The following is a 13,982-nucleotide window of genomic DNA, read 5'->3' as shown; positions in this document are numbered from 1 at the left end:
ACACTTTGGGCCCATTAGTACCCATTGAGCATCATGTCATCGCCACAGCCTACCTGAGTATTGTTGCTGACCATGTCCATCACTTTATGACCACAGCGTACCCATCATCTGATAGCTACTTCCAGCAGGATAACGCGCCATGTCATAAAGTGCGAATTATCTCAGACTAGTTTCTTGAACATGACATTGAGTTCACTGTACTCAAATGGCCTCCACAGTCACCTGACTCAATCCAATAGAGCACCTTTAAGGTGTACCTAATAAAGGGGTCATTGAGTATTTATATAAATCAATTTAATAACCCATAAAATAAGTATAAATAAGTTGCATGGTTTGCAATTGGAAAACTTGAGTGGATTTCACAGAAATAATTGTTCTGACCCATTATTCTGATCAGATAAACCATAATTTGCAGGCTAAGAAAATATTCAGATGATTTTTTATATTAATAAAAGTAAGTAATTGTTTCACCAATGCTTTTTAATCATATTACTGCCTGGTGCATAATTTTACAAGCAATAAAACAAGTGATGTACTTGAACCTGTTATGCAATCTAAATGTCTCAACACAAGGATCATCAGACCTGGCAAACTTTTTTCTAATCTACTGTTGTGCAGTTTTGTTGAGCCTGTGTGAACTGCAGCCTCAGTTTGCTTTTGTATTCCTAAAGGAGTGTCAGTGGTACTTCTGCTGCTGCTGTAGCTCATCTGCTTCAAGTTTTGATGTGTTGTGTGTCTCCTCTGTAGACCTCAGGAGCAACTACCAAACCAGACAGGTCATTCTCCAGACAGTGTTAACTATACGTATTCATATTGACCATGAAGTGGTTCTTAGCGGCATTTGCAGTGCAGTGATTAGCAGCTGATTCAGTGAGCACAATGAAGTGGACAGTGAGTGTATGCTGCCCGTTAGTCCAAAGTTTTTTTTAACAATGCAGAAATGCAGTGGAACCCCTCGACACGAAGAAAAGTGATAGAACACAGAAATGAAAAAAAAAAAAAAACGACACACACAAGAACACAAATCATCCTGACCTTGTGTGAGAGAGGTGTCTGAAGCCCTTCGCCCCTCTCGGAAGCTGACTAATGAGTGATTGTGTCCCTGTGGATTGAGAGTCTGCAGGCAGGCTTCAGGCGGCTTCATGCTGAGGAAGACTGGAGCTGTGGAGCCGGCAGGTGTAGAGTTAAATGCTGGACTCTCTTCAGGAAAGCTGCAGTCGCTCTGAGTTGAACCCATGCTGTACTGCGAGTCCATGCTGCTGAGGGAGGGGTTCAGATCTGCACACACAAACTTTCATTGTAACTTAAGTGTATACACTAGGGGTGTTACAATACCTGCATCGCCGCCGTAATGAGATGCCAAGCATGATGATGTAATATCACCGCCATTATAGTCCTGTTTTAATTCATTTTTTAATATTTTGCTCATGAAACTTTCTGGAGTGTTTATTTAGTGATTTTGAACTATATAGGCAATATATAGTTCAAAAACTATATAGTCTTCGGTCTTTTGTTGAAAAAAAAACACTGTGGAAGGGAGAGGGGCAGTCTATTGAACATATGGGGGAATTATAATTTACGTATCTCATTATTGTTATTAATTAAATAATAAGAGTCATGTTTATTATCATAATATGTTGAATTTTAATATCACAGTTTTTGGCATATTATTCAGCTCTGGTCAAACGGAAGTTCAAGCTACTTGGTGATTGCATATTTGTTAGTTACAGAGATTTATATTGCAAAGTATAACAATAGTCCAAAGCCATGCTGACCATATTACAGTCCTGACATAAACGTGAATACATCTGTCAGACATATGCACTTTATGCTGCATTATCATTTTAATATTTATAGTATTTCCTTGCTGTGTTTTAATAAAAGTTAAGGATGTTCTTATACAAGTCTTTAAGGTTACTTTAACAATGGACTTGGCGTATTTTCTCATTGTTATGTAAAGTGTTTTGAATTCCTATTGTGTACGAATGCGTGCTTTATAAATACGCTTGGCTTGCCTTGACGTGCTGTAAGTGACATGAGCAAAATCAAAGAGACACAAACTGTCTACTAAAAAAAGCTCTCATTGCATGTCAGTGGAAAATGTATCATAAGCAGTTCATCGCTCAATGCCAAGTTTTCTCTAGAACTCCATGTCAAGTATTGCTCTCACAGACTGATTTAAGAGCTTGTAGAGCCAGTGTTTGAGTTCTTCTCAGTTTTATTGAATCAAGTAGGCATGAATACGTAATCTTAAGTTTAAAGTTGTCATCATTTTGGTGTCTGCATCAAATGTATTTAGAAAAATAGATTTTGCATGCATAGATACATGTATGTATTTGGACTTTCGGCCATGTAAATTAAATCACACTGAAATGATCTAAACTGAAATTCAACTCTGCAAACTGGACTGATGCAGTTTCATTTTACTAAAGCTTGTTAATGTTAAGCTGCTTTGACACAATCTACATTGTAAAAGCGCTAGAGAAATAAAGATGAATTGAATTGAATATATAGAATATTACATGCAAGTGAAGTGTCTACTTTAACGTTTGTAATATTCAAAAAATGGGTGAAATAATGTTCCGGTGTCATTCAGCGAAACTATATTTATGTAGAAATTAAATAGAACTCTTATTCTGACCAATTTTTTAAAATATATATATATATATATATATATATATATATATATATATATATATATATATATATATATATATATATATATATATATATATATATAAGTGAATTACAAAATTTTGGTGAATTGAATAAGATTATTTAAATAATTAATTCTTGCTGAAACGAAGTGCATTTTGTAGCTGTGCAGTGATCTTTAAAAACTTTTAATATGATATGATAAAATATAATGGCTGTGTCCAAAACTGCATACTTCTATACTATATAGTACGCTAAAAACAGACTGTGAGCCAAGTAGTATTACTGAATTCAAAAAACAGTATGCGAGAAGTTGATGACCTACTACTTCAAGCGAGATTCTGAAGTGCGCATCCGATGCACGCTACGCAATCCCATAATGCACTGCGAGATAATTCATTAATGACGAATCGAAGCAACTGACATGGGTAGGTCATGTAATTATGACAAAATGGCGGCTGTAGTATGTTCGAGTTCCATTCAGTCTACTCTCATTCATTCTGTATAGAACGTACTTTTCTATCGGCCGAGTAGTACGTTTAAATTGAAATGCAGTACCCACTGAGTAGTAGGCGATTTCGCACGCAGCCAATATGTTTGAAAATATATTTTGAAATACATGTTTAACCCTAAATTTTAACATTTTAGTGAGTGTCCCTAAAACTGTACAACAGTCATCATTTTTGGTTAAGTAAAAGAATGTAACTACACATCTTTAAATAGATATGGACTTTTTTTTCTTCCAATTTTTAGCTATTTATTTTTATTTACTGCAATGTTATTATCATTCAGAAATTTGGAGTCAGTACAAGAAATAATTAAATTGATTAAAAATAAAGGAATTTTTTTAAATCGTTCTTTTAAACTGTCTAATTATCAAATACTCCTGAATTAAAGTATCAAAGTTTTCCACAACACTGTTAAGTAGCACACTATTAAGTTTCTTAAGCACCAAATCAGCATTTTAAAATGATTCCTGAAGGATCAATTGACACTGAAGAACTTAATAATTATAATGCTGAAAATTCAGTTTGGCCATTACAGGAAGTACATTTAATAATTATAAATAATAATATTTAACTAAAATATTACTCTTTTCATTGTAAATTTTGATCAAATAAATGCAATCTTCAAGAGGCCTATTTCAAAAACAAAAAATATTTCATTCCAAAACCTTGACTGAAATATTTAGATCTATATATCTCTCTCTCTCTCTCTCTCTCTCTCTCTCTCTATATATATATATATACATACATACACAGTTGAAGTCAGAATTATTAGCCCCCCTGCTTATTTTTTTCCTCCAATTAATGGAGAGATTTTTTTTCAACACTTTTCTAAACATAATAGTTTTAGTTTCTAATAACTGATTTACTTTATCTTAGCCATGATGACAGTAAATAATATTTGACTAGATATTTTTCAAGACACTTCTACACTGCTTAAAGTGACATTTAAAGGCTTAACTAGGTTAATTAGGTTAACTAGGCAGGTTAAGGTAATTAGGCAAGTTATTGTATAATGATGGTTTGTTCTTTAGACAATCGAAAAAATGTATAGCTTAAAGGGGCTAACAAATTCGACCTTAAAATTGTTTTAAAAAAAATTCAAAACTGACTTTTTTCTAGCCGAAATAAAACAAATAAGACTTTCTCCAGAAGGAAAAATATTATCAGGCATACTGTGAAAATTTCCTTGCTCTGGTAAACATCGTTTAGGAAATATTAAAAAAAAAAAAAAAAAAAAATTAAAAGGGGGGCAAATAATTCTGACTTTACCTGTATATCTATCGGTCTTAGTTGAGTTTAGCGAGCAGTACTGACCTGTAATAGGCAGCGCAGCAGGTTGGTTGGTGACCTCAGACAGCGTGTGGCGGCGCTGGCTGAATCGAGCTGTATGAAAGGCGGCGAGGGGAACAGTGTGCTCTTCCTCCGCCTCAATGCCCTCATCAATGGATGTCTCCATAACGTTGCTAGGCAGCGAGCCGCTGACTTTGCGGACCACGACTGGAGGAAGCGGGTCCAGCAAGCAGCCGTCCACCTGACAAACAAATAAACACGCTGTTGGCAAAACTATTTCGGGCTCAAACAGCACAGCACTCTCCAGTTTCAAGATTTGTCAAAGAAAATCAAAACTAAGAGTCAATCAATGTAACTTCCCAAAGAGACAAACAAAAATACTTTGAAACGGATATGAAGGAAGGATTATGAGGGAATAAGAATTTAAAGACTTGAAATAGAAATGAATCTACACTGTAAAAATGCTGGGTTCCACACAATCGTTTTGTGCTGGGACAACATGAATGATTTCAGTTGACATTAGTATTTACAAATTTAAGTGGATTGAACATAAACAATTAAGTTGTCCACCCCCCCACCCCCCCCTAAATTTTTATGTGCTGTAATGCATGTTATATGTCTTATTTTATATGGTTCATCCTTAAATAGGTTTCCTTTTCTTGACTTCCCTCCAGTGCTGCATGTTGTCTTTCTCCAACCAGCTTTATCTGCATAAAACTTACTCCTTTCTTACAACTGAATGCCAGCTCACATTCACATCTGCCTCCATCTGTCAACTTTTTCTTTTCTTTTCTGATAATCTGTTTCTCTCGCATGTATCAGATGTACATCACAATGTAGAACAAAGGATCTGTCACTGTTCCCTGCTTTAAATGACACTCTTTTCTTCACAAGCGATTATATGGCATCTGAATACTGGGAATGCAGTATACTGGAAACAGGCTACTGTTTTTTGTTATAGAGTTTCTTATGAGTTTAAAAAAATGTCTGGTTTCATTTCATAAAGATTCAAAGGTTTACTTTTACGTTCAATAAAATAAATATCCAAATAGATGATTATTTTTACATTATTAGCTGTTGCTTTATTAACAAGAGCAATGTGTATTTTAACTAATAAAGAATATACCACTATCTGTTTTAAGATAAATTAAAATCAGTGTCCGAAATTCATTTTATTTCCCATAAAAATAAGCAAATATGATATTTTCACAGAGAGAAATACATTTATTTTTGATCTTCTAAAAAGCAAGGGTTCCTATTTTTAATAATAACAAAGTTAATCATTTTCATGTATTACTGTCACCTCACAGCAAGAAGGTCCGTGCCATTTCTGTGTGGAGTTTGCATGTTCTCCCCATGTTGGTGTGGGTTTCCTTCGGGTGCTCCGGTTTCCTTCACAGTGCAAAGGCATGCGCTACAGGTGAATGAATAAACGGAATTGGCGGATGCCTTTCCAGCTGCAACCCAGTACTGAAAAAAGACCCATACACACTCATACACTACGGCTAATTTTGTTTATTCAGTTCACCTATAGCGCATGTGTTTGGACTCCACACAGAAATGGCAACTGGCCCAGCCGGGAATTGAACCAGATACCTTCTTCCTGTGAGCTGACATTGCTAACCACTGAGCCACCATGTCACCCAGCTACACGTTACCCAGCGCTAATTTTAGTTATTTAAAAGTTATTTTTTAGTCACGCTTTACAATAAGGTTTCATCAGTTAATGTATTTAGTAACAACCGTATTACCATTAACTAAGGTTAACTAACATGAGCAAACGCAATAATAAATGAAGTGTTCATTGTTTGTTGATGTTAGTAAACGCATTATTAAATACAACCTTAAAGAAAAGTGTCATCAATTTATTTTAGCATGTTAAATTGCCAGTATTTATGCTGTTACATTTTCTTAAATGAATATAAAACTCTGTTATGAAACTGCAGGCTTAGGATTTGATGTGATAGGCTTATGTGCAGGCGACTGGTTGCTGTTGCCTCAGCAGCCAATGAGCTGTCCCTTCAGCATTCAAATACCAAGGCATTTATTTGCACTAGCAATCTGCAGCATGTTTTTGAAAACATCTATAATAAGTGAAGATAATATTTCCCTCTACATCTTTGTGTTATTTGTCTGCTTATTGTTTTAAGTGAGATTGGATTTAATTCAAACTCCATATTAACAACTTTTAGTGCATGTATAAACATACGCAGCAATGTTTGCACAACTGTGTTTATACAAAAGTAACAGGTTAAAGTTTACAACTTTGTGCTTCAATGGGGTTATATACGGCCATAATACTAGCTTGCATAAATATATGGCTCGCCCAGCCGCTGCAAAGCCATGCTAAATGTGTTTGGCTGATTCAAGCTGCATCAGAAAGCATCATTTGCTTGCTCGTGTGTTTGCGAGAGGCTCATGCACCGTCTTAGATCTTGTCTTTACATTGTGGAAACGTTAAATCACTCATCACTTTGCATCATGCATAAGGGAGACAGGCATCCCGAATTTGTTTTCACCCGTTTGGGTTTCCTTGAATAAGTCACTAATGAGCATATAGGCCCCTTTACGCATAGTTTTTTCTTCTTCCCTTGGTTCTGTTAATGTGTGGAATTTTCACTGAAACGTATTTTGTGTATGCCTATTCTATTAATTCAAACAGTATGTGCTCTTCATTTACAGGGCTGCTGCAGGTCTGTAAAATAAACTCTTAATTAGTTGTCTGCGTGAACTCATAATTAGTAGTTAGTGCATATAAAACCCTTGAGAAAATCAGGATCTTTATTTTATAATGCTGCTTTATCATGTGTCAAGTGGTGCATCCATTTAAACATTCATTTAGATTTATTTACAGAGTATGGCAATGATGTAATCATGTTTCTCATTAATACTTGCTCAGGTGGTTGCTGGGTTTATTTATCAGCCTGCAAGCTGAAATCTTTTGTAACAAAGACGTATAGTCTATGTTTTTAGAGCTAAGCTGGTCTGCAAGGTAGCCCAGGTACACATAGATAGTAAAACATGCAGTCCCATGGGAAACATTTAGATGATAGATGTGCTAGTTTTAGGGATGTTTGTTTAATTTGTCCTATCTCAGTCATCTCAGTTGTGGATATATGCATGTTTGCTTAACTTTTTGGTTATACACAGATTCATGTTTTCATTTCGTTTTTTCTTCATGTTCTTCTGCTTTGTTAGGGGTTTCGTGGAGGTTATTGTTTGCAGCAGCAGTGTGTTATATTCTCAGACAGCATGTCTGGAATATTCTGCCAGTAGCAAGTCTCTGTACTTGCTCTGCACCAAAAATAAGCTGAAGCAGTGTAGCAGATCTATGCCGCTAAGACCAAACACATCAACACTGCCATAAACATATTCATCACTCAACTAAATCTCTTTAAAAGAGTTGTCATGAGACAAACGCTTTTATTTTAAGAAATGAGTTATAAGAAATGTGTAAATAAGGTGAACATAGTGGACACTGCATTCCCCAAACTCATGTTAAAGCCATTTTGTAAACCCTGATTATGACTGTAACTCCATGTCATCGGTTTAATTTTTTTAAAATTATGTAATGCTGCAGTCAGATGCCCTCAGGCAACCAGCAGCTTTCCTGAATTACAATAAGCCAGTTGAAATAAGTTTGTGAGAGCGTGACCTCAACATGCTGAAGAGATCTCTAGATTGCCATCTGTTGAGTTCTACAGGCACATAGGCTGAATGGTTGACTTATCACACGCCCTTTTCTTTAGTAATAAACATTTACATTTGATCATTCACCACATGCTTTACCAACAGCAACACACAGTGCACCGAAGGACAACTTTTAAAAAACCTGTTGGGGGGTAAACTGGTATACCATCCATTTATACTAGTACTTCGAACATGAGCAAAGAAGGCTGTGGAAAAAAATTGCATTGCATCCTGTTTCGAAGGACTATTCATATGATGCCAAACTCAGTCCAGAAGTGCTCAATAGCCAGGTTCCATCCTTGTGTGAAGCAAATATTTCCAAGTAAAAAAAAAAAAAACATATACGGATTATGTGCATTTCCATCATGTTGTTAAAGCAGCTGACTATAGTATTGGTAACTTGTTAATTAACAGTAAACAAAGCAAGTATAATGGAGACTGCTGATTAGTCATGTTAGAGTAATGTTCATTGCGTCAGAGTTTATCCGTCAAATGTATTTCCAATTCACCTTATTCGCATGAACCCTTTTTAGCATCGGTCTAAATCTAAAGCATTTTCAGTCACAATATAACTAGTTTGTACTAGAGTAAGGAAATGCAAACTAGGAATTTCCCTAGGAATATATAAGAATAGTATTTGGATTATTCATACATTATATACTCTTACAGCATTAAATCAAAACGTACTCTTCTTATTTTTATTTGCATATAGTAGTAATTTATATTTATACAACAGTTCTGTTTGGTTCTCGAATCTGACTGGCTGATAGCCATGCAATATTCTGCAACATCAGAACTCATACAGCCTCCTCACCCTTCTGTATTACTTCGCCCACATAGTGACTGCAGATCAAAAAACTCACTACAGTTTGACAAATATTGCAGCTGTTGGACAACATAATGTACTTTTGAGGCTTTTTTAGTCGAGGATGTACTTGTTTAGATTGCATCTATGCAGTTTATTTATAAGGATAGTGCCTATTTGAAATATTTAGCATTTCGGAGCATTGGCATCCATCAGCCTGTCATTGAGTAGAGCAAAGTCAGTTGACGTTGTCCGTTCACAAGACGGCAACAGAGACTGCATAATAAGCCCTTAGAGATGAAAAATTTGAAAACTGATCAAATCGTTAAACTAGTAAATGTCATTCTAAGTCGATCTCTCTCTTTTGTATGTGTTGTATTTAAACCACAGTTATTTTAGTGTATTGAGTGTGAGATGAGAGTCACATATTAGGAATGTATTTTGTGTTGGCCACTCTTTGTATAACCCTGAGTTACTTTTTGGTTAGGCATCTGTTTGTTTCTAATGAGTCTCCTGTTTTCGTCACTGCAGACTAGTTCAGTAAAAAGAAAGAAAGAAAAAACGGCTGCATGTGTTTAGTGTTTTTCCTTATCGCAAACACAAAAGTAATCTGGTAGTGATTGAGCTACTTTGGCTTTTCAGGGTTAATTATTGTGATCTCCCGATTGCAACAGAGAAATACTAGAAAATCTCTGTAGATTGATGGCATTTCATGCCGTTCAGTCTTATAAGCTTAAAATATGAGCAAAATCACCTGTTTTGTCATCACTTTAGACATTACGCTAGAGAATCATTCAAATACTAGCTCTAAAGTTGTTAAATTAGTAACGGTTTCTGCTGTTCTGACGTCAGCTGCAGATGTGAATGGGCGAAGAAAGTAGTTCCTCATACAAAGGCATTTTGAGACTCTCCATGTTTGATTTCTTATTTTATATACATGATTATGCTGTCAAACTGTTGTATAAACGCAATATCACACCCGTAGTGGGACACTAAGGCACTTGGCCTAAGGCCTCATGCCAACATGTGTTGTGTGGTACAGGCGTGCGTTTGCACGAGGCCTCAGGCTGAGTGCCTTAGTGTGCCGATATACAGCCATATCGCACTGCTACTGATGTGATATTGCTCATTATACACATACATACATACATATACATATATATATATATATATATATATATATATATATATATATATATATATATATATATATATATAGTCATTATTTTACCCTCATATTCTTTAATCAATGACCATAACCTTCCCTCTATACTCAAAATGACTCTTCTTCATTTCTGGTCACATGGAATGCCTTTAGGGTGGGGCTATCAGTGCTTGTTTATTTGTCAATTTTCCTCCATTTTGTTAGCAACGCCCATTTTCCAACACTCTAATGCCAAAGGATGAAATCATGCACCATCCTACAGTATTTTCTCATTACAGAAACCATTTTAGGTGGACGTCACAATAGCAGAAAAAAGGACAATCTGAACTTCTATTTCATGCTGACTTTAAATGCAACACAAAGGGAAAGTGCAATAAGTTTAATAAACAACTTTACCTGTTATGATCACCAGCAGTGTTGCCCTTGGAGGCTGCTGGAGAACACTCCCTGTCATACTAACTACAAATCCCATTATGACCTTCAGTCACACATCTGCTTCAGTTCACCTCCTGATTACACACTTGGACTATTTACACTCCACTCACACACACATCCATGCTGAGTCTTTCTTTCCTGTAGTGAACATTTTTTGCCATTTCCTGGATTGTCTAGCCGTGTTTTGACCCTTGTTTTTTGTGTTTGTTTGTTTTGCTTCCTGCTATGACCTTTCGCCTATTTACTGATTATACTTTGAATTATCTGCATGCAACCGACTGCTCCTGTTTTGAACCTTGCCCGTCTGACCATTCTCTAATAAATGCTGCATTTTACCCTAAAAAATACAGACCGATTGGCTAGAGGAGCAGCTGTCAATCTCCATCACTGGACCAATGACGTTGCTGTGAAGTCTGAAGTGATTTAAATGAAAATTGGTTTGGTTTTAAAGCGCAATAGTAGAAAGTGGAAACACGAGTGATTTTGTTCCAATTTGGGAAACTCTGAACTCAAGATTTAGTTTAGTGTAATATAATTTTAAATGTGTTTACATTTTTGATACATGCTTATTTTTGATCTGTGGTTGTGTCATTTCTTATTCTAAATAGTATTGTATAAATTTGTGAATGATAACTTTTAATGTAATGTAATTGTTCTTGCACATTTTGTGCCACTGCGCTGTTAGGTGGATGGTTTTAGTGATCAAATAAATCTCAAAAATGTTTTCCATAGTTGGGGAACTGCAGAAGTTAGTTGTGTCTTGGGTTCAGAAAACTAAAACTACAATCCAACATTGTTTAATAATGCCTACATCACCACAAATTATTTGGATTGTCTTCTCTCACACAAAATCTTAAACAATAAAGACATTTAGCGTTCTTTGCTCATATTTACCAAGTATGCCAATATTAGTGGATGACGCTGTATATGAGTCCCCTTAGAATGAGTCAATGCTGCACGTCAGTTAAAGGAGCAGTAGCTATGGAGATTGCCTTGCGACAGTGAAGGTGACAATTGTTGTCGTCACGCTTCCCATGAGTGGAGTGAGTACCCGTTCTCATCACATGGTGGCACATCAGGGGCATTTACAAAGATAGGGCCGTGGTGTTGCGTAAATGCAAACCTCACATGCTGGAGTTACTGTAACAATAAGCTACAAAAGAGAGGGAGCTGAAATGCAGGCCGTTTCCTCATGCCATGATCAATAACGGTGGGCCACATGATCAAAAATCATATCACATGGAGTGTGATTATATTGCATAATAGTTTTTATTCTTGAAATTATTTAAAAAGTGGTTTATATGACGAGTTCAGATGCCTCTGAAAAGCCTTCTTCTAAAATATTTTTTCCCCTATGTTTATGTTTAGTAATTTAACTTTAAATAGAATGAAGAATGAAGAGCCTGAGAAAAAAAAGCTCATTTTAGAAGATTTCAGATGGCACTTTTTTGCATCTGAAGTCTTCATATTTAAGATTGTCAAAACAACTGTCATTTAATAAAAAGTTCTTCACCCTAATAGAATATTTTTCAATAATTAAAATATGAATTATTTGGACAATGCATAATTTTTATTTTTATTTTGATTAAATGAAATTAAGCATTTTTATTAAAGGAGTGGTCCACTACGATATCATATTGTAAACTTTAGTTCATATGTAATGTAGCTGTGTGAACATAAACAACATCTTTGAATGTAATTTTCTCAAAGTTCAATGCAAAGGGAGACATTAGCTTTTATAGAGTAAGCTTAGCAAATCCTACTGCGATCAAAGTTTGGGGACTACAAAAAAATGCATTAGGGCTAGTGAGATCACAAACGCTTCAGGTTACGGCATTTACCACACGCTTATACCCCACACAGCGAAGGGGCGTGGCCACAGATGCTGTAATACTATAGCAGAGAAAGCTAAAATGCCGTCCAAACACTGCTATTTCCGCAGAGCTTCTTCTGACATGACACAAAGAGATAAGTGCTTACAATTTAATTTTAATTATGTTCCCGAGAATTCAAAACAATATAGCTAGCATTTGACAAACGACAGCTTCAAGAATCTCTCCCAGTTCAGTGCTGGATTTGGCTAAAGCTCCTCAAAGAAGGAGCAGCTCCAATCATAATAGACGAAGCTGTGGATAGTGAGCCACAACTTGTAAGTAATTTTATTTGTTAAAACTGATCTATTACATGCACAGTTTCTAGCGTTAACGTTATGTTGTAGCATGGACATAAACAAGTATGTAAACAACAGGAAATGCTTTTTGGCACTGTTAACAATGTATAATTCATATGTATCCTTCAAACCCCTGTAAACACACAGTCTTCACCAGTGCTGCAGTGTCTCTCTATGCAGACGCTTTCCCTGCGTTCTACATCTCAAATAACAAACTCACAAAAGATATGTGAAGGTTTCATATTACTTACACATGATTATTCCGAATATATGTGAAAGACACTTGTCAGATTTTATTTTAGAGAGCAGGCGTGAGGTTTAGCTTTATCTTCTTTATCTTCTGTCTGATTCACGCACAAATTGATACAGCTAACAGCTACGCTGACTGAACTCTGACTCGCAAAAGTGCATGCTTGTAGGGGCGTGCCGCTTTTCCTGGTGACGTGGAGCCGATCTGCGAATCACAGCACATTATGTTTGCTGACCAATCAGAGCTTCTTGAGGGCAGGCCTTTCTCATATGGCATCATATTCAAAAAGACTTGAGGCTGTAATTGCTGACAAAGGTGCATCAACAAAGTATTGAGCAAAGGCTGTGAATACTTATGTACATTTGATATTTCAGCTTTTTTTATTTTAATAAATTTGCAATAATTTCAATAAATCTTTTTTTACATTGTCATTATGGGGTATTGTGTGTAGAATTTTGAGGAAACAAATGAATTTAATCTATTTTGGAATAAGGCTGTAACATAACAAAATGTGGAAAAAGTGAAGCACTATGAATACTTTCCGGATACACTGTATGTATTTTTTTTTAGCTTGCCTAATTAACCTATTTAAGCCTTAAAATGTCACTTTAAGCTGAATACTACAGTAGTCTCTTGAAAAATATATAGTAAAATTTGATGTACTGTAATTATGACAAAGATCAAAGTCAGTTATTAGAAATTAAATTATTATTATTAAATATTGTTATAATATATAAATAATAAATATGGTTATTAAATATTATGTTTAGAAATGTGTGGAAAAAAAATCTTCTCTCTGTTAAACAGAAATTGGGCAAAATAAACAGGGGGGTGTATGTGACCTTAAAGCTACTAGACATGGACTAAATGCCACAAAACCACATTTCACATGTGTCACATTCCTCAATGGCTCTTAAGTATGAACCACTGATGGCCACACAGTCTTCCACAGCATAAATGGTAGAGGAAAATCTCTGCCATTTGACACATTTCTGGTGTTGTGCAGTATATGC

General features: G+C 35.6%; 1 protein-coding gene across 1 annotated transcript in view; it reads right to left on the bottom strand.

Annotated features, from left to right (window-relative positions):
- Positions 1 to 13,982, bottom strand: part of sik2a (salt-inducible kinase 2a) — a 72,880-nt gene that overhangs the window by 10,603 nt on the left and 48,295 nt on the right. Inside the window, exons 10-11 of the mRNA XM_056458573.1 lie at positions 4,479 to 4,695; positions 1,036 to 1,278 (exon numbers count right to left, since the gene is read on the bottom strand). Of these exons, the coding sequence (XP_056314548.1) occupies positions 1,036 to 1,278; positions 4,479 to 4,695 (460 nt within the window). The remainder of the gene's footprint in view (positions 1 to 1,035; positions 1,279 to 4,478; positions 4,696 to 13,982) is intronic.

This window comes from Danio aesculapii, chromosome 5 (assembly GCF_903798145.1).
Source record: "Danio aesculapii chromosome 5, fDanAes4.1, whole genome shotgun sequence".
Taxonomy (NCBI): Eukaryota; Metazoa; Chordata; class Actinopteri; order Cypriniformes; family Danionidae; genus Danio; species Danio aesculapii.
Note: the sequence above shows the minus strand (reverse complement) of the source record. Positions and strands in the feature narration are given on the sequence as shown.